The 25,588-nt window shown below is 41.1% G+C and overlaps 1 protein-coding gene across 3 annotated transcripts in view; it reads right to left on the bottom strand.

Moving 5' to 3' along the window:
- AZI2 (5-azacytidine induced 2) overlaps window positions 1-24,854 on the bottom strand; it is a 45,560-nt gene extending 20,706 nt beyond the window's left edge. For 2 of the 3 annotated variants that reach the window (XM_037890383.2, XM_007068507.4), the window contains exons 1-5: window positions 24,487-24,854; window positions 14,251-14,480; window positions 7,790-7,915; window positions 7,327-7,426; window positions 1,725-1,861 (exon numbers count right to left, since the gene is read on the bottom strand). In XM_037890383.2, coding sequence (XP_037746311.1) covers window positions 1,725-1,861; window positions 7,327-7,426; window positions 7,790-7,915; window positions 14,251-14,480; window positions 24,487-24,598 — 705 coding nt within the window. In that variant the 5' untranslated portion in view covers window positions 24,599-24,854. Of the gene's footprint in view, window positions 1-1,724; window positions 1,862-7,326; window positions 7,427-7,789; window positions 7,916-9,018; window positions 9,126-14,250; window positions 14,481-24,486 lie in introns of those variants that run through there. The other variant, XM_037890387.2, reaches the window with a different exon arrangement.
- Window positions 24,855-25,588: the final 734 nt, after the last annotated feature.

The raw sequence follows: 25,588 nt of genomic DNA, 5'->3' as shown, positions 1-25,588 counted from the left end.
ACTGATAGAGAGATATGCACAGCTGTTTGCTCCCCCAGGTATTAATCACTTACTCTGGGTTTACTAATAATAAAATCACTTTTGTTTAAGTATAAAAAGTAGGATTTAAGTGGTTCCAAGTAATAACAGACAGAGCAAAGTAAGTCACAAAGCAAAATAAAGCAAAAATATGCAAGTCTAAGCCTAATACGTTAAGAAACTGTTTTCAAGTAAAATCTCACCCTCAGATGTTCCAATAAGCTGCTTTCACAGACTAGACTCCCTCCTAGTCTGGGCCCAATCCTTTCCCCTGGTACAGTCCTTGATAGTTCCAGCAGACATTTTAGGTGGAAAGCAGGGGTGCTCTCATGACTGGCCACCCCCTTTGTTCTGTTCCACCCCCTTTTATAGTTTTAGCACAAGGTGGGAATCTTTTGTCTCTCTAAGTCCCCACCCCTCCTTCTAAATGGAAGAGGACCAGATTTAAGATGGATTCCAGTGTCATGTGACATGGTCACTTGTGCTGTGAGACCTCATTCTTCATTGCCCACAGGAAGGCTTTCAGGTAAATAAACCCATTCACAACCAGTTGTCCTAGTCAATGGGAGCCATCAAGATTCTAAGCCACCATTAATGGCCCACACTTTGCATAATTACAAAAGGACCTCAGAGTTATACTTCATATTTCTAGCTTCAGATACAAGAAAGATACATGCATACAAATAGGATGAACACACTTAGAAGATTATAAGCTTTGTAATACCTTAAAAGAGGCCTTTTGCCTAAAGCAGAGTTTCTCAAACTGAGGGTTGGGACCCCTCAGGGGTTATTACATTGGGGTGGGAGGGTGTCATGAGCTGTAAGCCTCCACCCTAAACCCTGCTTTGCGCCCAACATTTCTAATGGTGTTAAATATATTTTAAAAAGTGTTTTTAATTTATGGGGGGGGGTCCGGACTCAGAAACTTGCTAGGTGAAAGGGGTCACCAGTACAAAAGTTTGAGAACTACTGGCCTAAAGCATATTCTAGTTATAGTCACATTTATACGCATATTTTCATAAAGCATATGGAGTGCAACGTCACAGTCTCTACGAGCAAGTGCAAACTGCAGTATTTCAAAGGCTTTGAAGCTTATTTGGGTGGATTTTTATAGGAACAGCACAACACATCCCCGATACAAGGCCACTGCTCTGCCAAGTTTCAAGTCCTTACATTAAGCATGTGGACGATAGAAATGTTCAAATAAAAGTCATCAGTTTTTGTGTTTTGTTTTAAAGATGGGGAAAAAAAAAACATTCTTCTCTAGCTTTGTTGTCTGTAACAGCTGACCTGTACTGGATGAAGTTTAAAAAAAAAAAAAAAAAGCCCGCAACCTGAGGCAGATACTGGGCATGGAAAATTTCAGCTCATATGATTGAAGTTAGTCAAAATTATAAGCAACTAAAACAGGGTCTTATAATCAGGTTTTGGGCAACCTTAACAACTGGCAGTCCTACCAGCCCTGCACATAATTGAGTATTATTTACAAGAGATAAATAATTTCATGGGAAGAGAATTAGTTTTACTATGAAGAAAAAGGTTTTCATTTTTCAGTTATATATATTGTAAATATGCAACTCTTTCATATATAATTTTTTTTTCCTCATGTGAACAAAAGAATTGGGGTAAATGTCAAAGTTCAATATTATATATTCATTTTAATTTTACAAGTATATTAATGTTTCAATTCCATAATTCAACAGTACCTTCTGCAGTTCTTTTCTGAGACCGTTGCATTCTTTTTTCAGCTTTTCTAGTTCCTGTTCCAGACTGTGCACTTTCAGGTCACTATTCAGCTTCTCTATTTCCCAGCTAGATGGAGTAGAGTTTAGATTCCTCATCACTACAAAAAGATAAGCAACAGACTGATTTCCACTCCCATTATAAGGTTTCAGAGTTAGACATCATGTCATGGCTCATGATGACTATCTGCATCAGACAAAATTAAAAGGACTCAGATTCAGTTTGTTTTAATCAATAAAGTTAATTTAAAAATATTTAGTATCACTATTTTTAATAAAGCAAGACACTGTCAAATATATGTAATATGGAGTTACTTACCATCCAATATTTCAGATCTCCTTTCCTAAGCACTTTTTTTTTTTTTTTTTTTTTTTTAAACTAGTCTTCCTTGTACAAAGATCACATTCAGGAAGTGAAAGCAATAGGTTTCCCAATGGTTATTTATCAAGAGAGCTAACAGAAACTTGTTGACAGAGGAAAACTCAAAAAATAGATTGTCCCTTTAATGAACATAGCCCCGTTTTTCTTTTACATAAGTTCTCCAAAGCATATTGTAAAATGCCTCAATACAAAAACAGGATTGAAGGAAGGGGAAAAAAAACCCACCACACCACACACACCTGAAAACAGATTTAATACTGGGAAGTGATCAGATCCAGATGTAGAGCTACTCAAGCTGGTGCATGCCCAACTTGCATGCATAGTAAAATATTGCTCCTTTTTCTCAAGCTAGGTTTACTAGAAGTTTTTCCCAATTATGCCTAACAGGAAGTTTCAAATAGAAGTGCACAATAAACTACCATGCAATAAGGTTAGCTAAAGAACCCTGAGTCATAGTTGCCTCTTATTTAGAAAAAAAAAAGCAAACAAATATCCAGAGATGGCCTAGACATACAAATAAGACTAATATGTAAGGCTTTTTTATCCCAAGTAGAGATCATTCTAATATCAATGCAGGAGGTGGGGGAAAAAAAAAAAAAGTTTTCCATAGCATACAGGCTCTCACTGCAAGATTAGCTATCTGAATAAGTTAACACTGATCAAAACTCAAGATAAATTGAATGATTTAGTTTTTAAATGAATTATCATACAGCGTATGTGATAGGATGTTCACTGCACACCAGTCCAAAAGGGGTTAAGGCAGGCTAGATGGGCCAATTAGCCACAGTAGGTTGCTCCTGAGGGGGAGACAGGGATCAACGATGCTTAATTAAGGATGAAGTTCACTCAGGCAGGAACAGACAAGGCTTCAGAAGCAGAAACCAGGAGAAGGCTGCAGTGGGAAGCAGTCTGCGGTCACTCCCTGACAAGAGAGAGGTGTGTTGGAGATGATAGGGTCTGGCAAGAGGAGGCCTGGGAATGGAGGAAGCTCAGACAGGTGGTAAACCCAGAGGTGCCAGAGGATAGTAGGTCAGAGTCCAGGGAAGTAGGAAACAGATCTGGAGGTACGCAGACCATAGTTGTGGACCCTTATCAAGTCCCTGGGATGGAACCCAGAGTAGATGGTGGACCCAGGTTCCCCTTCCAGCCACTGTGCAAGTGGCACTGTGTATGGATGGAGAATGGAGTATTGCCCACAATGGCAGAGGGACAGCTAGTCCTGAGAGACTTTGACATATCCTGGAAGGGAACGACTACAGTGACTTGTCTGCAGGGCCAAGTCACAAAAGTACCTAACAACTACGTAGAGTCCTGAAGGGTCAATGGGCTGAGCCACTGCAAGAGGGGGCATCCGTCCGGTCAGTGGCGAGCTACTCCCCAGATGAGCCACAAGGAGTGAACCCCGTTACAGTGCAATATAAAAATAATCCACATTCTACACTTGAAACCCTGACTGACATAGCTATGGCACTCACGGGTGTGAAAAATCCACACCCCTGTGTGCAACAGCTATGGCTACCTAACCCCCAGTGTAGCTGCAGCTAGGTCAATAGAAGAATACCTCCCGCAACCTTGCTACCATTAGTCAGGGAGGTGGTGTTTCTGTAGCAATAGAAAAACCCCTCTTGTTGTTGTAGGTGGTGTCTTTATTCTGGGGTTATGCCAGCATAGCTATGGCACCGTAGCTATGCTGCTATAGTTCCCATAAATATAGATATGGCTTTCGTAAACAACTTTCTTAGGGAATTATAGTTGAAATCCCATCCTAAGCACAACTTAAAAAAAATACTCCAAAATGTTTTTGATTCCCGCATAGAAGGGAGCATGATTCAAATATGGAAGAATGGAGCATTCCTTCATTTCATATATATATGCCATTTGTATTTTGATATACAGTAGAACCTCAAAAGATACAAACACCAGAGTTACAGACTGACCAGTCAACCAGACACCATATGAAACTGAAAGTAACCAATCAGGTAGCAGAAGAGGACACCCCCCCACCCCCAAAAACAAAAACAACCCAGTACTGTGACTTTATTGCATCTTAGAGGTAGGCACATCTGGGCTGCCTGTACCCACCCTACCCCCACACGCAGGGTAGCCACTTACAGTTAGCTAGGAGGTGAAGACGCTGGGACTGCCAGCCCAAGGCAGCCAGAACCAGCAGAATAGGAGCAGGGTTGGGGGTCTGCGCAGCTTTCACCCCTCCCATCCCCGGCCGGGAGGGGGAGGTGCTGTTTTCACACACACACACACACACCCACCCACCCACCCCCCCCTGCCGGGAGGTGGACAACCTTGCATACTCATGCCAGGGGCTGAGTAGGGAGCTCAGCTGTTTACGAAGCCTGGCCTGGAGTGTCAGCTGCTGGACCTGGAGCCCAAACTGCACTTTGTTGAGAGTTACGGACAGCCTCCATTCTTGAGGTGTTCTTAATTCTGAAGTTCTACCGTAAGCCTTTCAAATGTTTGTACAGGATACATCTTTCTATACCACCAACTTCTCAACCACTCAGCCCTTTTCTTCCTTTCTTCCATGGACATGGTTGTTTCTCTCCAAGCATTGCTCTCCTCCATCTTTGTGTCTTTTGCCCCTCTTTCACATCAAAGTCCAGCCTGGCAAGGCTTACCCCCAACATCCACCTCCTCCACTCCTGCTGCAAACCATCTCTGGAATAAATCCCATCACCAGGTTGACTTCCTCCTGTACAAATTCAATCTCTCCTTTTAGTTCTGCCATATTCCTAGCGAAACAACTCTACCTCTCCAACTTAACTGAATCCCATTGCACATTCTCAGATAGCTTTGACTCACTCCTCAAATCCTTCCTTCCTCCAGCCTCCACTTCTTCCTCTGCACAGGATCTCACAAATTTCTTTCAAGAGAAAACTGAAAATATAATGTAGCCTTTCCCCTCCCCTTCGCCTCCTACAGCTCTCTACTTCAGCAGTCAAATGCAGAAGATTCTCATCTTCTCTCCTCTAACCCAACCACTTCCCCCAGTGACCCTCTCCCTTCTGCTCTTATCCCCTCCTATACTCTTCTCAACTTCTTCTGGCTTGTTCCCCTCATAATACAAGCATACATTTGTCCCTCCAACCTTAAAAATCCCACCTTTGACTCCACTTGCCTCTCCAACTACCACTATGTTTTACAACTGCTGTCTGGAATTCCTCTCCTCCAATTCCATCCTAGACTTTCTCCAATCCAGCTTTCAACCCTTTATGCTTCTACCCCACTCCCCTGAAACCAACATCTCTAATATCCTCTTCCTTGCCAAGTCTCAGAAGCAGCACTCCATCCTCATTCTCTTTGACCTGTGAGTGCCTTTGATACCATTGACCATGCTCTTCTTGAAATCTTGTCCTCCCTTAGCTTCTGTGAGGTTGTCCTCTCCTGGTCTCTTCCTACTTCTCTAATTGTCCCTTCAGTGGATCCTCCTCATCCATCCACCAACACTTTGTGGGGATTCCACAGGGCTCTGTCCTTGGTCTCCCTTCTCCACCTTATCTTTAGGGTAATCTCATCCACCAACACAAATTCAACTACCATCTCTATGCAGACAATTCACAGATCTACCTCTCTATTTCAGACCTGCCTCCTGTTATCAAAATAAAAATCTTGGCCTGAAATCTCTTTGTGGAGGTCTAACCATCAGCTCAAGCTCAGCAAGACTAAAACATAGGTTAGTCTCTCCAATCCCCACATAAAAAAGCAGACTCCCTGCTACCTCCTTTCTTGATCATTCAGGACAACACTATCACCATTCAGGCCTGAACTTGGAAGTCATCTTTGACTCTGACCCATCTCCAGATCTTCATATCCAGGCTATGTGTAAGTCTTGCTAATTCTTTCTGCATAACATCTCTAAGTTATGGCCTTTCATACTGACCCACTCAGCTGAAACTCATCTTGTCTTGATTATTGCAACATTCTTTTCTCTGGCCTTGACAAATGCAATCTTGTCTCAATCCGTATAGAATGCTGCTACATGGATCATTTTCCAAGCCCATCACTCTGACCAGTCTCCGCTCTCTTTGATTCCTCCACTGGTTCCCCTTCTGTACTGTACCAAACCTAAGACACTTGTCTTCACTGTCAAGATCCTTCACAATCTATCCCAACCCAACCTTTCCTCTGTCATTCAGTGCCAAGAGGTCGAGTCCAGCCTTCGATCAGCCCAGGAGGTTCGCCTCCAATCAACTACTTGTTAAATTTTGCAGCAAGTACCTTCTTGCTTTCTCCCACGCTGCGGAGAAACTCCCCACAAACATGCGCAAAGTTACCTCATTATCCTCTTTCATATCTCTTCTTAAATCTCTCCTTTGCCATTATGTCTATTAAAAACTAAACAGTTATGCAGTATTTATCTGCCACTGATTTGTTAAACCTGATGGTTTTTTATTCTTTGTAAATAAGTTAGAACAACGGAGGAGGTGAAAAAAAAAGTTTGTCAGCCTCAACTCTTTCACACAAGTGACTTACAGTACAACAATCCAATATGAAAATAAACTGATGACCATGTACAGAGACACAATATGCTAACCCAAAGTTCCTCCACTATTATAGTGCACTGCAATCTAACACATCAAGCCACCACTATGGAGTGTTTAAGCTCTGAAGAGTCTGCATTGCATATGCTGAGACACTTAGTTACAGTTTTCAGAGTAGCAGCTGTGTTAGTCTGTATCCGCAAAAAGAAAAAGGAGTATTTGTGGCACCTTAGAGACTAACAAATTTATTTGAGCATAAGCTTTCGTGAGCTACAGCATCCAATGAAGTGAGCTGTAGCTCACGAAAGCTTATGCTCAAATAAATTTGTTAGTCTCTAAGGTGCCACAAATACTCCTTTTCTTTTTAGTTACAGTTGTATGCTAAGACATTGGGCTTATCTACACAGTGTGTCAGCCTGCACTACAGCAGTGAATTCTAGTGCTCATTAGTGTGCTGCACACTAACTGGCCCAACATGGATCCTGATGGTGTGCATTAAAAGTTCCCTAGTGCATGTTAATGTAGTTTCAAATGGGACGACATTAATACGCACTAGGAAACATTTACCGCATGCCAGCAGGATCCACACCAGACAGTGAGGAACAATCCTGTGCACACTAGAATTTATACCTCTCTGCTGCTGGCTAAAATACCGTGTAGGCAAGCAAATAGTGACAAAACTGAATACCTTGTTGAGTTTCCACTTCAGTTCTCAGTTGTAGGAGCTCCACTTCTTTAGACTGCAACTGCTCACTCAAGATTTTCAAGGACTCTGTATTCTCTTTTATCTAGTTTAAGAAAAAATTTGTCAGGGAACTTTCTGCAGTTTGCTAGTTATAATGCTAACTCTTATTTACAACACTATATTTAAAGTTCCTGCATTCTTTTGGTGATTAGCCGCAATATTAAACTAGACCATCAATAACGATGGCCCTCAGCCAGAGGCATTGTTTAAGAACTTTATCTTATTCCTATCCAAAACACCATCAAAATATATTTAATACATATGTTCACTTGTTTAGATTTTTAAAGCAATACAGGTCTTTAGTGAGTAAAATAAATTCAAGAACTCCCTCTTTATTATAAATTTACTCTATAATATACTTGCATGATGTGCACCTGTTTTTGCATAATGAATTAAATGGACATACCGTTTTATCCAGTTTGCCTTTCAGATTATCTCTGTCAATGCAGGCCTCTCGATAGGCTTGATAGGCCTTGTTTACTTGCTCACGTCCAACTGAGCTGCTTTCTTCTTCCGAACGGGAGCCAAGGAGCTGTGTTTAGTAGGCAAAAGAAATAATCCTCACCTTTTATATTCGAAATAGCTTTTAAACAGTCAGTGTTGTCTGCTTATCAAATTATTGATATTTTACAGCCAGCAACTGTACACTTAGTTTTCCAGAATATGAAACTGCCATTAATTAATGTCAACACATGTACATTTATATGCACTGAAATTTTAAGAGAGCAATAATAAAAATTAACTATGACTTCTGCAGTCTATTCCTAGTCAACACTAGTGATGGAAGGAAGAAAAAGAAAAAACGAACATGCGCAAGTCTGAATCCCCACTCTGGAGCATGGTCTTGAATTCAGCTCTCCCCACTTCTCCTGGATGAGCATCCTAACCACCAGGCAATTGGCTATTACAGGATGGGTTGCTCTCAGTCTCTCCTGTTGTGAATCCACATCTCCTTGCACCTCGATGAGCGAATTAATCACCAAGAGAGTCATTCACCCTCTTGCTTCAGCCCAAAGTATTTATAAACAATGGAACAGCTTCAACAGGAAAGACAGAGTAACCCACCCCACATTAGCCCACTGCCTGGGGGTTAGGAGGTTTACCTGGCTGGGGGGTGGTAGAGTTGAGTTCAGTTCAAGTGTCTGCTCTAGAGTGGGGATTCAAGCATGGGTCTCCCACATCTCAGGCAACTGCCCGAGTCACTGGGCTAAAGGTTATAAAAGAGGATGGCTGGACAGACTCAGACACACACTGCTGGCCCCAAACAGATTTTTCCAATTTGCTGACAAATTACAAATCTTTTCAGAAACAAAAAGTGAATATTTTTTCTGATTTTTTTTGTTTTCAGACTAAAAAAAGAAAAATCATTTACCCAGTTCTAGTTATATGAGCCATAACGTCTTTACAGTATAAATTAGACAAAATGAAGTTCAGTAAACACCAATTAGATGCCTTACACAAGGACTTCATTGCTTTATCTTTTACTCACATGTACAACCCAATGCTTAATCCCTTCATATCTTACATTTTTAATGACTTGTAAGCCACCTCTTCTGGTCAAATAGTACTTCAAAAACTGTTAATGCAAATGCCTAAAACTAGGTTGTGAGCATGCATTTAGTTTCACAATCCTACCTTAAGCATATCCAGCTGATTTTCGTGTGTGTGCACGCACGTGCACGTACACGTACACGAGAAGCCCAAGCAGAGTTAATCTATTCTATAACATACAGAAGAGGCTGCTGTGGAGGCAAGAGACAAAGCACTTCAGGGGGCAGTAGCCTCTTCTGCAAATGCAGAGAGAATATTTTCTCCATTTCAGTTTATTCAACTAGTTTGGCTCAAATGACAAGTTCATTCTAAGTTTAAAAAAATGGGAGTCGAAACCAAGGTTTCCTACTTTCTCTTCTATCAATTTATTAATAAAAAACTAGGTAAAAGGATGAAATCAACTAATTCTAAAATCTTCAAGGACATTGTGACCAGAAATAATCAGTTCAAGTCAGTAACTACAGATAATATTGCCTTTGTTTAATAAATCACTTAGTTTTAAATGCAGAACATGTATCTAGTGCATTAAAGTAATTTCATTTAATTAAAATAAATTTAAAATGCTGTTTCTATGCAATTTAATTGAATTTCCATTTAAGTAGAGCCTAACACAAATCACAAGTAAAAAATGAAGGATGATCTAGTAAATGAACACATCATTCACCATTATCTAATAAAAATGTAAAAATTAAGAATTTGTAGCACTTAACTCACATTTATTCAATTACACTATATCTATACACCTTTATTTAGGTATCCTCCTGCTTAGCAAGAAGCACCAAGTTTAGTGTAAATGTGATATTTGGTGGATAACCATTAAAATACGTTGATTTGCGACTAGTGAATATCAAATCATAATTAAAATCAGTGATTTAAACAATCTACCTTGCCTCCCTATAATGAATCAGCACCACTATGGCTACCTTGTCAGTTTGACAGTGGACTCAGGTGGTACACACAATATTTAACATGACAGAGCTATTGGTACATTCTAATATATGTGGACAAGACTGCATGCCCACAATGGCTGGCACCCAGGAACTATAATTAAAAAAAACCAAAACACAAAACCCAACATCAGTGAATCAGGTATGCATGTGCACTCAAGATTAAACTGTGAATATGCATAGTTTTGATCTTGCAGGTTGCTAGGTAGATGCAGAACTTGCTCAAAGTGGAATTGTGCACACATGCACACATACTAAAGAAATGCCCAGCACCTCACAGAAAACAGTTATACGTACCCTGTTATATCATGTTTTCAGAGTTGCACAAGGGCTTAGTGCCTTTAAAACCCTTTTATGAACAATCAAGTCTGTTTTTGAAAATGTAGCGTTTTATGGATTACTACAATAGTTTGTTTCACACAAGATAAAAGAAAAGGAGGACTTGTGGCACCTTAGAGACTAACCAATTTGTTTGAGCATAAGCTTTCGTGAGCTACAGCTTTATCAAATGCATTCAGTAGCTCACGAAAGCTTATGCTCAAATAAATTGGTTAGTCTCTAAGGTGCCACAAGTCCTCCTTTTCTTTCTGCGGATACAGACTAACACGGCTGCTACTCTGACACAAAAGATAGCGATGCATAGTTCTGAATGTTTCTAACCTTAAATGATTTCTAAGTTTCACTAGCATCCCCACAGTGCCGTACAATAGGAAATGGTGACAACATATAGAATACAGATGACACTGTTGTAGCCAGCGTCGCAAGATATTTATGTGCCAGATATGCTAAACATTCATGTGCCCCTTCATGCTTCGGCCCCTATTCCAGAGGACATGCTTCCATGCTGATTGAGGATGCTCATTTAAAATAAATAAATAAATGCATTAAATTTGTGACTAAACTCCTTGGGGGAGAACTGTATGTCTCCTACTCTGTTTTACCCACATTCTGCCATATACTTCATATTTTAGCAGTCTCGGATGATGACCCAGCCCACGTTGTTCTTTTTAAGAACACTTCCGCTGCAGATTTGACAAAACACAAAGAAGGTACCACCATGAGATTTCTAAAGATAGCTACATCACTCAACCCAATGTTTAAGTATCTGAAGTGCCTTCCAAAATCTGAGGGATGAGGTATAGAGCATGCTTTCAAAAGTCTTAAAAGAGCAACACTGATGCAGAAACTATAGAACCCGAACAACAAAACAAAAAAATCAACCGTCTGCTGGTGACATCTGACTGACTCAGATGATGAAAATGAACATGCATCGGTCTGCATTGCTTTGGATGGTTATCGAGCAGAACCCATTATCAGCATGGACTCATGTCCTCAAATGATGGTTGAAGCATGAAAGGACATACAAATCTCTAGTGCATCTGGCACATAAATATCTTGTGACGCCAGCTACAACAGTGCCATGCAAAGGCCTGCTCTCACTTTCAGGTGATATTGTAAACAATAAGTGGGCAACATTATCTCCTGCAAATGTAAAACTTGTTTGTCTGAGCAACTGGCTGAACAAGCAGTAGGACTGAGTGGACTTGTAGGCTCTAAAGTTTTACATTGTTTTATTTTTAAATGCAGGGTTTTTTGGGTACATAATTCTACATTTGTAAGTTCAACTTTCATGATAAAGAGATTGCTCTACAGTACTTGTATTAGGTGAATTGAAAAATATTGTCTGCTTTTTTACAGTGCAAATCAAAAATAATCAAAAATATAAAGTGAGCACTGTACACTTTGTATTCTGTTGTAAGTGAAATCAATATATTTGAAAATGTAGAAAACATCCAAAACTATTTAAATAAATGGTATTCTATTATTGTTTAATCACACAATTAATCACATGATTAATTTTTTTAATCATTTGACAGTCCTATTTTTTAATATAACTTTTCTTATACATTCAGCACATTTAAAGGTAGTTTTATTTGACCAAAAAAAAAAAAAAAAAAAAATTAAATATCCTGTTTTGTGCATTTAATTGAATTTAAATCCAAATAGAGCTTGATTGATTTTGGACTTGAGATTTGTCATTTAGTAAATAAGAAATGCACCATTCACCATTTTCTAACATAATAAAAAAAAAAAATCTAAACATTAATAATCTGAATACAATGTAAATTAGGCTATAAAATTGCTTAAACATGGATAAATATAATGTACCTTCCTGGTTAGCCAAAAAATAAAAAAAGCACCAATTTTAGTGTAAAAGCTATATTTAGCTGCAAATCAATATATTTTAATGGTTACCAACAAATAAGAATTAACCTCTCTTTAGAAAAATAACTAAAGTACAAATCCACAACAGGATTAAAATCAATTTAAATAATGGTTTCCTTCCTGCTTATTTAAATCAGTGATTTAAATTGCTTTGATTTAAAATCAATCCACCATGAAATCTGTATAAATAAATTAAGAATTTTACAATTGCTCAAGAAGTTTACACAAATTCAGGGCCAAATTACACTGACCTTACTCAGGCAAAAAACTCACTGAAGTAAAAGTTTTGCCAGTATAACTATTTCAAGAATTACCCCTCAAGAAAAATTATTCTTTCAATAGCTTGAGGTATTTTCTTTTGTTTTTACGAAGCCCTAAGCACGATTCAGTTCTTTCTTCCAACACAAATCAAAGTGACTTGAGCCTTCAAAAGATTCTAGGCATCAGCAGTCCAGACTTTATCCATCTTTTTATAAGGCACTGTAGACCTAAAGGTAAATGAGTGTCTTTGAATACATCATCAGATTACACCTAACTCAGTTACAAACGGCCTGTCATTAACTAATGTGAAGACAATCTTATTAGTCTATTCAAATCTGGAACCCATCTGGCCAGTGAAACAAAATATTCACTAACGTTTACATTCTTGTGACAATGACTTTCCCCATTGCAACTTCAGAGCTTTACAGGGAGGTAGAGAAATGACTAGATCATATACGTGCTCAAGTTGTAGGGAATTCATAGCCTGGGTAGTTTAAAAAAGACGACCAAAAAAAACAAAAACAAAAACACAAAAACAAACAAACCTCACCCACACACCTGGTAAAGTTTTACATTCTTAAACAAAGTTTTAGAAGACCAGAATAAGAACTATTGTTTCCCTCTCAATATCAATTGTGGCCCTTTTTCTGAGGCTCTGAACTTGGAAGTCAAATATTTTTATTTTACATTTCTGGTTACGTTTTTTGATTTTGCTATTTACCAACTATCATAAATATAAAGGGAAGGATAACCACTTTTCTGTGTATAGTGCTATAAAATCCCTCCTGGCCAGAGGCAGAATCCCTTTACCTATAAAGGGTTAAGAAGCTCAGATAACCTGGCTGGCACCTGACCCAAAATGACCAATGAGGGGACAAGACACTTTCAAATCTGGGCGGGGGGAGGGACGGCTTTTGTCTGTCTGTGTGATACCTTTGCCAGGAACAGATCAAGGATGCAAGCCCTCCAACTCCTGTAAAGTTAGTAAGTAATCTAGCTAGAAAATGCGTTAGGTTTTCTTTGTTTTGGCTTGTGAAATTTGCTGTGCTAGAGGAAATGTGTATTCCTGTTTTTGTGTAACTCAAGGTTTTGCCTAGAGGGATTCTTTATGTTTTGAATCTGACTGCCTGTAAGATTATCTTCCATTCTGATCTTACAGAGTTCTTCTCTTATCTTTTTTTGTTCTTCTAATAAAATTCTCAGAGTAGCAGCCATGTTAGTCTGTATTCGCAAAAAGAAAAGGAGTACTTGTGGCACCTTAGAGTTTTTGTTAGTCTCTAAGGTGCCACAAGTAATAAAGTTCTGTTTTTTTAAGCATTTGATTGGGTTTTTTGGGTGTTAAAAATCCATGGCTGGTCTGTGCTTATCTTGTTTATTCTCAAGTCTCCCCAGGAAAGGGGGCGTAAGGGCTTGGGGGGATATTTTGGGGAAACAGGAACTCCAAGTGGTCCTTTCCTGTTCTTTGTCTAAATCACTTGGTGGTGGCAGCATACTGTTCAAAGACAAGGAGAAATTTGTGCCTTGGGAAAGTTTTTAACCTAAGCTGGTAAAAATAAGCTTAGGGGGTCTTTCATGCGGGTCCCCACATCTGTACTCTAGAGTTCAGAGTGGGGAAGGAACCCTGACCCCAACTTTGTTCACAGAAAAGTGGAGTTATAGAACTCAAGAGCCAAAGGCTATTTAACAGTAAACTAGGCTGTCAAAGGAAAACAAATTGTGTTTTGAGAGAGAGCGCGCGCGCATATAAAAATAAAACTTATTACAAACATAGTATTTCCTCTTTAAAGATATACGGATTAGTGATATTATGAACTGACATCCATCTAGCCAAACTTTAAGGGAAAAAAGTCTTATTACAAAGTATCAAAAAAATTGCACTTACCTTTTCTTCTAAGAGTCTTACTCTTTTCTTTAAGAAGGAGTTCTCCTTCTCTGTCTCCTTTAGTCGTTTCTTGATATCTTCATAAGCAGTGACAAGTGCAAAATGTGAAGCAATGGACTCATCCCCTGCATATGCTGGAACAGGAATCTCTTTCTCTCTTCTGTGAGTACCATCTGCTTTTTCATGATTCAAAATATAGATGTCATCTTCTCCCAGCTCATCCATGACAGCTGTTTGAAAAGACATAATAGTGTTAAAAAAATTCTCACCAAGATACATGCCAAATGCACTACAGTTTAAAAAGCCTTCACGCATAATGCCATAGATACTTTTTAAAAAAAAAATCCTTCTTATTTATCTTTGCCATGTCATCGCAAGTTTACAGAGAATCCATGACACCCATTTTTCATCAATGATCAAGTTATACAGTCAGATGTTTCCATACTCTTACACTTCTCATTCCCTATTTACACTCTTCTATACTTATAAACTTCACCAACTCTCACGGTTTGCAATATTTTCCATTGACCAAAATCCATAATCTCTTATATGTGTAAATAACACTTACGGAATATAAATTATCAATGCTGTTTTAGAGCTTGGCTTGTTCCAAGTTATATTTGGGCCATAAGGAGAAACAGTCTTCGCAGCTTTTGCAAGTCAATGACAGAAACAGGCTTGATATCTCTGAACTACATCAAATAATGATCATTTGCAAAAAAGGTATACAGTTAAGTCCTCTTTCTCTCTCTGCATACTTAAGTAGCTCCTAACCTTCAGCTCCACATCTTCCCTATTCCTTTATTAGCACCAATTCTGATAATCTTTTACTAACTTCAGATATGGTCTCCTGTTTTTCATTATTTTCATTGTGACGTTGGCTGACCAGGTCATACTAGAGTGTATTCAGGTCAATTCACTTGTGTATTAGATCAAAGCGATTATAAATGTGTAAGTGTTTTGGGTGTTTAAACTTCATAAAACTAATGGAAGGTTACTTGAATTTTTTTTCTTATCTATTCCTGTCATAAATGTAACAGCAAACATTTACATGGTAAGTACCCTTGCAACTAAGTTACCCAAAGAAATCTTGTGAAATGATTATGAAGTACTTAAAGACTTTAGCATTTTCTGTTAATTTCACAGCAAATGGCCATTGTGTACATGGTCAGAGGTCAAAAGTCTAAGTGCCTTCCTCACTCGCTGTCATCAAAGGAAAAACCCATGTGGGCAGAGAGACTGCCAGCTTGTCTTCTGTGAGAGGATATAAATATGGATTTAAAGAAAGATCTTTTATCTCTGGACCGTTGGGATTCTAACAAGGCAGTATAACTGAATGAGAAGATGGAGAGCCCCAAAATTATTCTGGGTAACCGTGGAAAAGACTTTTGGGAAACTAACAATTACATCACTACCACCATTTGGAGTTATAAACAGTGGTTTACTGATTATATTTTACCTACTTTAACCTCTCAAACACACTCTTTTTTCTTAGCTAATAAACTTTTAATTAGTTTATTAAAGAACTGGCTGCCAGCATTGTCTTCGCTGTAAGATCTGCAATATCAATTGATCTGGGGCAAGTGGCTGGTCTTTTGGGACTAGGATAAACCTGATGTGGTGCGATTTTAGGTTTAAATTACCTAGGTGCACAAGTACTCCTTTTCTTTTATTACAAAGTTCTGTTTCTCTGGGTGGCAAGACAGCCTGGAGAAGCTAAGGGAGACTGTCTGTGACTCCACAGTAAGACTGGTAAAGTGACCCAGAAGTTCAGATATGTTACTGGCTTGGTGAAATCTAATTATAGAACATACCACCAGTTTGGGTTGTTTGCTATTGTTTTCTGACAGTCTGCCCCCCGCTCTCCTGCTGGGAATAGCTCACCTTACCTGAAAAGAAAAGGAGTACTTGTGGCACCTTAGAGACTAACCAATTTATTTGAGCATGAGCTTTCATGAGCTACAGCTCCCTTCATCGGATGCATCCACAGTATGCATCCGATGAAGTGAGCTGTAGCTCACGAAAGCTCATGCTCAAGTAAATTGGTTAGTCTCTAAGGTGCCACAAGTACTCCTTTTCTTTTTGCGAATATCACCTTACCTGATCACTCTCCTTACAGTATGTATGGTAACACCCATTGTTTCATGTTGTCTGTGTATATAAATCTCCCCATTGTATTTTCCACTGAATGCATCCGATGAAGTGAGCTGTAGCTCACAAAAGCTTATGCTCAAATCCACCAATTTGTTAGTCTCTAAGGTGCCACAAGTACTCCTTTTTTTTTTTGCCCTGAGATAGTCACTCACAGAGGAGAGCCACTCCGGACAGCATGACAGCCATGTCCTATATGTATTCTCAAGCTGTTCTCTTAGCAAAAGAAATCTTATGGTTATCTTTGGGCTCTCTTTCAAAAAGTTTATGACCTGACTTTCCAGCCTAATAAGAGACATAACATGTACAAATGCTGCTTTATAAATTCAGGAACTGTACATTTCTTCTGTGCATGTCGAGTGTCTTTTTACTGCACTAAAAATTTATGTTTCAAAAGATCTTTAATTTAAAAAAAAATATATTCTCAAAATCCTACACTAGATTCTTCTGGCAACATGGTACCTCATACAGCTAGTCTGGTGCTTTGTCTTTGACCATTATATGGAAGCACAGTTGTGCTTCTCTAGTTAGTCAAGTGGAATTTTACACTTAATGAAATGATTGAATCCCTGCCTAATGTAGGAATACAATACTTCCTTCCTAAAATTACAGAATCATTAAACTCTGGAAGAAATGAACTTTAGAAGTCCAAGCCACAAACACCAGAGAGTTACAGGACAGCCAGCTTAGACTCCAATTTTTTTGGGAAAGGTTACACGTAATATATTTTTTAAATTAACATCGGCTTGGTTGCACATGCAACCACCACTACAGTCAGATCTGATAATGACCACATGGGTGAGGTATTTTCTTTTATTGGACCAACTTCTGTTAGTAAGGGGTGGGGGGGGGGGGAGAGGAAGACCTGAAGAAGAGCTCTGTATAGGCTTGAAAGCTTGTGTGTCTCTCTCTCACCAACAGAAGCTGGTCCACTAAGAGATATTACTTCACCCACTGTGACAGGGTCAGGCCAGATGGCTACAGGAGAGTGATATTTCCCGCCCCGCCCCCAGACACTAGCCCTTTATTGGGGCACAACAGGCTGCAGGCACTGGCCCGGGCAGCTCTGCCGTGTCCCCCAGCAGGGAGGGCAGAGCAGGGGGCTGGACGGAAGGGGGCCAGGGCACCCTGCCAGCCCTCTGCCCAGGAAGGGGGGGCAGCCCCGGCCCAAGCTGCAGAGGGGGAGGGGAGCCCCCCCGGAGAGGACACTAATAAATACAGAGCTGGCCCGGCGGCAGGACCCTACTCATCGAGGCGGCAGTGTGATAGAAGGCAAATATATTAGCTCCAGGTTAAGTAGGTCCCTTTTCCCTGAGTAAAGTAACAGGGAAGGTTCCAGAACAATCAGGAACTTTCTAGAATCAATTAAGACAGGCAGGCTAATCAGGGCACCTGGGTTTTAAAAAAGAACTCACTTCAGTTTGTGGTGTGCATGCAAGGTGCTGGGAGCAAGAAGCTGAAAGTGAGACGATGTACTACTGGAAGATTGAGAAGTACAAGCATTACCAGACATCTGGAGGAAGGTCCTGTGGTGAGAATAAAGAAGGTGTTGGGAGGAGGCCATGGGGAAGTAGCCCAGGGAGTTGTAGCTGTCACACAGCTGTTACAGGAGCCACTGTAGACAGCTGCAATCTACAGGGCCCTGGGCTGGAACCCGGAGTAGAGGGCAGGCCCGGGTTCCCCCCCATTCCCCCAACTCCCTACTTGATACTGGAGGAGTTGACCTGCACTGTGGGTTCCACCAGACGGGAAGGTCTCTGGCCTGTTCCCCGATCCACTAGGTGGATCAGCAGAGACTGCGGGGATTGTTCTTCTTCCTTTTCCCCATGCTGGCCAGTGATGAGGTTAACTGAGTGAATGGCAGATTTGAGCCACAAAAGTGGCCAAACTGAGGGCTGCTGTGAACCTGTGAGGCGAGCAAATCCGCCAATAAGCGCAGGACCCACCAAGGCAGAGGAGGAACTTTGTCACACCACCTTGTCCCTCTAATATCCTGGGACCATCACAGCTACAAAAACAGATCTGGTATGGACTGTTTTAGCTGGTTCTACGTGGCAGATGAAGACAATCCATTCATGAGAAAGATTCTGCTTATGCTAAGTTAGAGGAACCCAAACAGGCACTTCCCCCTCATTTCTCAAGGTGTTAGGATGGCCAACTCTAACACCCTCAGCTTCATCCCCTTAAGGGATGGGGAGTTTATTAGAAGATCATTATGGGGAGGAAAACTGGTGAGAGGGTGATGAGTAGAGGAGGAAGTATTAAGTTCAGGAGGACAGATGTGATTTTTAGATAGTTTGTTTCTACGAGAAATTCACAAGGGCACACTGGCAGAAAGAAGTATAACAGTGCCCTGTTTGACTGGGGATTAAGAGCCTGTAGGTACTAAGGGATAGAAAGTTAGAGTCAGGAGACTGCCTCAACATATACATTGCATGAAATTAAAGCAAAAAACATTAAAAACCTAATTTATAATATTTCAATTAACACAAGGTATATTTAACTACATCGCTGCATCATAAAAGACACTGATCCTTTACATTGTAAAAGGAAGCAGCACAAGTGAGGTTCCAAACTTGCACATTAATGTGACAACATCACAGTGCTCAATCACATGAACTGGAAATAGAACCAAGATAGCAGATTGACTCCATTTTCAAAATTAGCAAATGGGTAGTAAGCTACATAAATAGAAAACTAAATTTGGTCTAATGAAATCTGTTTAAGAATTCTAAAAAATCCACATAATACATCTAGATAGATGAAATCAAGTGATTTAAAGTTGGACTTTGATTTGTAATCTACTGTTGCACTATTGAAACGTTTGCATACACTGCACATGAGAGCTCTGCAGGCACCTTTTTTTTTTTCTTTAAACAAGATAGGTGAGGAAACAAAGCGAGTGTCACAGTTTCAGGTAACTGCACCTGTATTTTCCCCATCTGTGGCCTCTCCAGGGCACTCAAAGGTTTCCAGCTCCTGGCTTTCAACTCTCCTAGATGGAAACTCACGTCTCACTACCTCCTGACCAGGGGTTTTAAGACTGCACGGCCCCCTGGATTACACTGTGAGATCCCAAGCAAGCCAGTCTGCCTAAAAAGGCTGGTGCCTGTGCTTTGACTTTTCTCTGAGAGTGACTAATGGAGAAATTACTAGCAGTTACAATAGTGCTCTTCTTAAGCAAGTACATTTATTCTTCAGGTAAAAGCATTACAGTTTTTTTATGTTGTCTCTGTAAAACATCCCTGTACACAGGCTAACAGCTTACCAGTGTGTCATCCATCAGTCTTATGGGGCCCCAGTAAGCCAAAATCTTTCTAACCCTTCCACAAAGGTTGGGGATCCTGTTGGACAGAAGGCCTTGTCTATTTGCTGGATCAGGAAGAAAGCCCTTAGTCAGTTTAACATTGGGCTATTTATCCAAAAGTCCTTTGTCTGTTGGTCTCTGCAGAATCCACTTTGAAGTAGAATATGGGAGCCTCCCCAGGAGGCAGTACCTCTCTCAAGGTATTCTAATTTGAGTCATTTGCCTTAATCATCCCCTACGGTTTTCACCTCTTAGAGGAGCTGTGGAAATCCTCCCGTGATGAAGTGCATACAAACGTGACCCACAATGATTCATAAACCATTCATACACCTAATAAAATATCATCTCCCAAAGATACTGCAGGAAGTTGCTCTGTTACAGAGAGTTTTCTGATTTTGAAAATTAGCAGGATTCCCACAAAAACTAAATTCCTCTTTATCCACTGAACAGATACACTACTGATAGTGGTAGCGTAAGCCTCCCTGAAATCTCAAAGGAGCCACCTTTTTAAGATATACTTATTGTTTCAATTTTCTAAGCATTGTTAAAAAACAAACACAAACACACACAAAGGAAGATGTGGTCACTGCCCCAAGCAGCTTACAATCTAACTTAAGAAAAGATGCAAAAAGCAAGTAACAAATTGTAGGCAAAGAGGCAAAGAAAAAAAAATGTGTTTAGATATAGACTAGCAATGGCCATAATGTGATTCTTTTAATTGCAAATGTAGGTCAGTTTCTGTGCTCACTGAGAATCTCTCTTTACTCAAACTGTCAACAAAGGTCCCTACTGTGAAGTTGTGTGTGATATGCATTCCTGCCCAATACAAATGATACTGAAATCAATTATTCATTTTATATTAAACAGCTGTCAGCTGGCCAAGAAGTACACTGTACCCAGTTTATGTTCCAAGCTGTAGTATATGGTAGTGTGCGATGGGGAAGGAATCATAATTAAGAAATATACTAACACTATGAAAGATATCAGAATATTCACAGTTAGCAAGATCAACTGTTTATTAATTTAGGTCTACACTATGTGAAAACTTCTAAAATAACTGACCGAAGGAAAAAAGATTTGAGACTGAGTTCTACTTTCAGCTAATACGTTAAACTCTTACTAAAGAAGATGGGAACTATAAGCATATACAAGGACAAAATCTGTCCTTTACACAGTACACAATTACCTATGTTATAAAGGCTATTGCTGAAACAGCACAATGAAGGGGCAGAGGAGTTGTCTCTCTCAAAATGAAACCAAATCTGTGCTCTGAGGCTGCTTCATTTTCATGAAAACAGTTGGGCTGGAGATAAAGTAGTGAGAGAAAAATTAGAAACCTGCCCTAAATGGCATAGAAAGGAAGGAAAGGAAGTTTTTAAAGAGTAATGAGCAAAGACGACAGAGATTAGGTATACATATAAAAAGCCTTTCCACTACAAGTATAATGATCTAATTGAACAGTAGTATTAGTGAAATGAATCACAAATCACCCACACCTTGAGTACTGCCACTCTGAGTACTGCATACAGTTCTGGTTGCTCTATCTCAAAAAAGAAAAAGATACATTAGAAATGGACAAGGTACAAAAAAGGGCAACAAAAATGATTAAGGATATGAAACAGCTTCCATATGAGGAAAGATTAAAAAGACTGGGACTTTTCAGCTTGGAAAAGAGACAACTAAGGGGAGATATGATAGAGGTCTAAAAAAAAAAATCATGAAAGGTGTGGAGAAAATGTATGTGTGTTATTTGCTCCTTCATATAACAAGAATCATTTAAAATAATAAGCAGGTTTAAAACCAACAAAAGAAAGCACTTCTTCACACAACACAGTCAACCTGTGGAACTCGATGCCAGGGGATGGTGTGAAGGCCAAAAGTATAACTAGATTAAAAAAAGAATTAGATAGGTAGGAGGATAGGTCCATCAATGGCTGTTAGTCAAGTTGGCCAGGGATGCAATCCCATGCTCTGGGTATCCTTAGCCTCTGACTGCCAGAAGCTGGATGTGGACAACAGGGCTGGATCACTTGATGACTGCCTGTTCTGTTCATTCCCTCTGAAGCACCGGACAGTGGCTACTGTCCGAAGACAGGACATTAGGCTAGATGGACCATTGGTCTGACCCAGCATGGCTGTTCTTATGTTAGTCCAGTTTCTCAAATACTATTTTTGAGGCAATTAGATAGATTTATGATCTATGAACAGGCAATAGTAACAAAAATGTTTCCTGAAATTTAATATACGTATTATTTCAGAAGTCAGGAGTTCTCAAACTACAGTCCATGGACTATTGAGCGCTTGCTCGTGCTATGCAGAGAGCTAATTGGTCAGATGGTGTTGATTCTCCTTTTGTTCATCTGCTATATCTCATTAAAATAAGATACAATGCATTACTTTTATTTGGCCATGGCACAGATTTATGCAGTTTATATCAGTTTTCGGAATGGTGTTATTTCATGAAAAAAGTGATTAAATATTAATACTTGATTTTTTACTCTTACTTCCAGATATAAGACAAAGCAAACAAAATAGAAGTGTTACTGTATATCTAGGGCCCTACCAAATTCACGGCCATAAAAAAAAACACAAAACAGACCGTGAAATCTGGTCTCCCTCCGTGAAATCTAGTCTTTTGTGTACTTTTACCCTATTCTGTATAGATTTCACTGGGGGGGAGGGGGGGAGACCAGCATTTCTCAAACAGGGGGTTCTGACCCAAAAGGGAGTTGCAGGGGGGGCCCACAAGGTTATTTGGGGGGGGGGGGGCGATATTGCCACCCTTACTTCTGTACTGCCTTCAGAGCTTGGGGGACAGGAGAGTGACGGCTGTTGGCCGGGCACCCAACGGTGCCCCACTAGCAGGCAGCACCCCACTAGCAGCAGTGCAAAAGTAAGGGTGGCAATACCAAGCCATGCCATCATTACTTCTGCACTGCTGCTGGTGGCGGCTATGCCTTCAGAGCTGCGATCCTGGTCAGCAGCTGCTGCTCTTCCAGCTACCCAGCTCTGAAGACAGCACTACCACCAGCAGCTGCAGAGAAGTAAGTATTACAATCCCCCCTACAATAACTTTGCGACCCACCCTCCCCGCAACTCCTTTTTGGGTCAGGACCCCTACAATTATAACAGTGAAATTTCAGATTTAAATTTTTAAAATCCTATGACCATGAAATTGACCTCAGTTTGGTAGGGCCTTATGTATATCCCAAATAAGTCTGTGTCTAAAAAACATAATCCTATTTTACTGTTCTCCCCTCTTACAAGCAATTAAACCAAATATTTCTAAGAGCACATGACACTAAAATGTTGCCTGTATACACCAATAGATCATGTGCCTCCCTAGATTTACTGCTGGCTTATAGAAAGCATTTGTTGTTGTTCTATAATTCATATTAAAGAGTAATAAACGGCTTTTGAGATTTAACATGTTACTTGTCTTAGGACATAATCATTTCCCCTTTGTTTAATAATAAAACTTGGCACTTACTCTTTTCTTGTTCAAATGTCTTTATAAACATTGCACAATCAATACCATGTGAAGTAGTTAAGTGTAATACACATTTTGTAGATGGGGGAAATTGAAACACAGATTAAGCAAGTTGCTCAAGGGCACAGAGGATTCACATTGCAGTCAGAATTAATTTTTTTTTTTTTAAAGTTCCTGGTTCCTAATCCTGTGCTTAGACTAGACTTCCCTTTTAACAAAGGGTTCCACTTCCCCACCATCAGATCTGAACATCGAACAAAAAACTATCCTCTCTCTCTTTTCTGCACATTACATCACATAGATGTGATATTAGTGAAAAAACAGAAGATTCCCTCACCAATTTCCATCAAAAGTTTTGATCTCACACTATATTGCAAATGATCTCCATGTGGGAGCAGGGTTCTAGTCTCCCAAGTCTCCATTATTCCTCCTCAGAGGACAGCTCCAGTGCCTGCCTTGGCTGCTACTGCTTATACCTTTCCCCAAATGTTAGCAGTGACATGGACACGATTCTTTTCAGTTTCATCCCAGCTCACAGGATTCTGAAGGGCAGCAAAGATATCAGACATCCTTGTTAATTTAATTTTGTTGCTGCTGGGAAAGAGCTAGGAGAATCAGTGGAGAAGCTTCAGAGTATCAGCCGTGTTAGTCTGTATTCGCAAAAAGAAACGGAGTACTTGTGGCACCTTAGAGACTAACCAATTTATTTGAGCATAAGCTTTCGTGAGCTACAGCTAGAGAGGTCTATCTGCAGACTCAGAACCACACACAGCAGAAGCTCACATTTAGGTGGTTATCTTGGCAGCTAGAAGGACCAAACACGTAGTTTATCAGAACATTTAAATTCTGCACAATCAGACAAATTACACCCCTCTCCCCCCAATCCTTCACACATGCTCATTCCCCACTTGCAAGTGAATTTTACAAGCCCATTACAATACACATTTCTCTACACTTATGAGTATTAACCCGCGTTTATAATGCGCCCAGAACAGTTGTATTTGGGTGTGCGTTGTAGGACTTCATGGTGTCTGATAACATTTTTCTCCCCCTGAACAGTTTCTCCCTTTCACTGCCTATGTTATGGAATTGTGAGAGTCATGCATCCTCATCTGAAAAGGCTTCATCTGCAGGGAGCCTTCTCCTGGTGCCATTCCGATGCAGCCACTTTCCCTGCATAATCCCCAGACACCTACCCAGCTCCGGGGCACCACAGCAGCCTGTTCGCTGCCCCTTTCCCGTCACCCTGCCAGCTTCCTCTCTGCAGGAGAGGACGTAAAATACTCACTGGGTGGATTTAAAGGTAACTTCCCTGTGGAGGCCCGGGGCCACCTGGCCGGCACAGACGCCGCTGCCCGTGACTGTGCGGTCCGCGCGGACCAGGGCACGGCGCCCCGCATCGCCTCCGCTAAGTCGCTGGAGGACAGACAGGAACCGTCCCAATGCGGACAAACCCCGGAGCAGGCAGCGGGGCGGGGAGGAAGCGCGTGGGCGCAGAGGCGCTCCCGCAGCAGGCCGCTGTGAGCGTCGAGCTGTCGGGGGTTGCGGCTCCACGTCAGCCCGAGCCACCGGCTGAGAGCGCTGGTCACCGCTCTCCCCTCCCCCCGCCCCGGCCCATCTGCCCCATCCCCTCTAGGGAAGGGCCGGAGCTGACCTGGCGGGGGGTTTCCGCTCGGCTCCGGTCACTGGCGGGCGGCGGCGAAGAGGAAGCAGCAGCGGCCGCCGCGGTGTCTACTCGGGCTCCTCCGGGCTCCCATCACCTCCACCCGGGGCCCGGCCTGACGACGCCGTTACCAGGACCTCCCGCCCCCTCGAGGAAGTCAACAAACCCCTCACGTGACCCCAATGTCGCTCTCCCGAAGGGCACCGGCGGGTCCCGGAAGACGACGGGGCGGGACTACACCTCCCGGCATGCAGTGCGCGAGCGGGACGTGAGGTGAGTGTCGCCCCGCCCCCTTTTACGGCCACAGAACGACCGTACTCGGCTCTGTGACTAGGGCCGCCCCTTCTGAAGGGACCTCCTTCTCATGCCGGCGCCAGCGCCCTCGCCTGCCCAAGTGCTGCAACAGCTACCCCCTTGCACAGCACACGTGGCCCTCGGAAAGTATTGCTGCTGCCTGGAGCACCGGGACAGTTCTGTGTTCCCCTGCAAGAAGCACTGGACGCCGCCCAAAGTCGTGCATGTCCCCTCTGTATGTCTTTCCATATGCTCCCAGCCCACTCTTTTACATGCTTCGCCCCCTTAAATATTACTCTTCACCCCTCTATCACAGGTGATATTACACACATGCATAGGCAGGGGTAAATATTAAAAGGAGATAGGTGAGGATATTCATAGAACTAGATACGCTCAAAGAAACTACCTATAAATTCAGAAGTATAACAAAATT

The sequence above is a fragment of the Chelonia mydas genome, chromosome 2 (assembly GCF_015237465.2).
Source record: "Chelonia mydas isolate rCheMyd1 chromosome 2, rCheMyd1.pri.v2, whole genome shotgun sequence".
NCBI classification, from domain to species: domain Eukaryota; kingdom Metazoa; phylum Chordata; order Testudines; family Cheloniidae; genus Chelonia; species Chelonia mydas.
The sequence above is the reverse complement of the archived record's forward strand: the minus strand, read 5'-3'. Positions and strand labels throughout refer to the sequence as shown.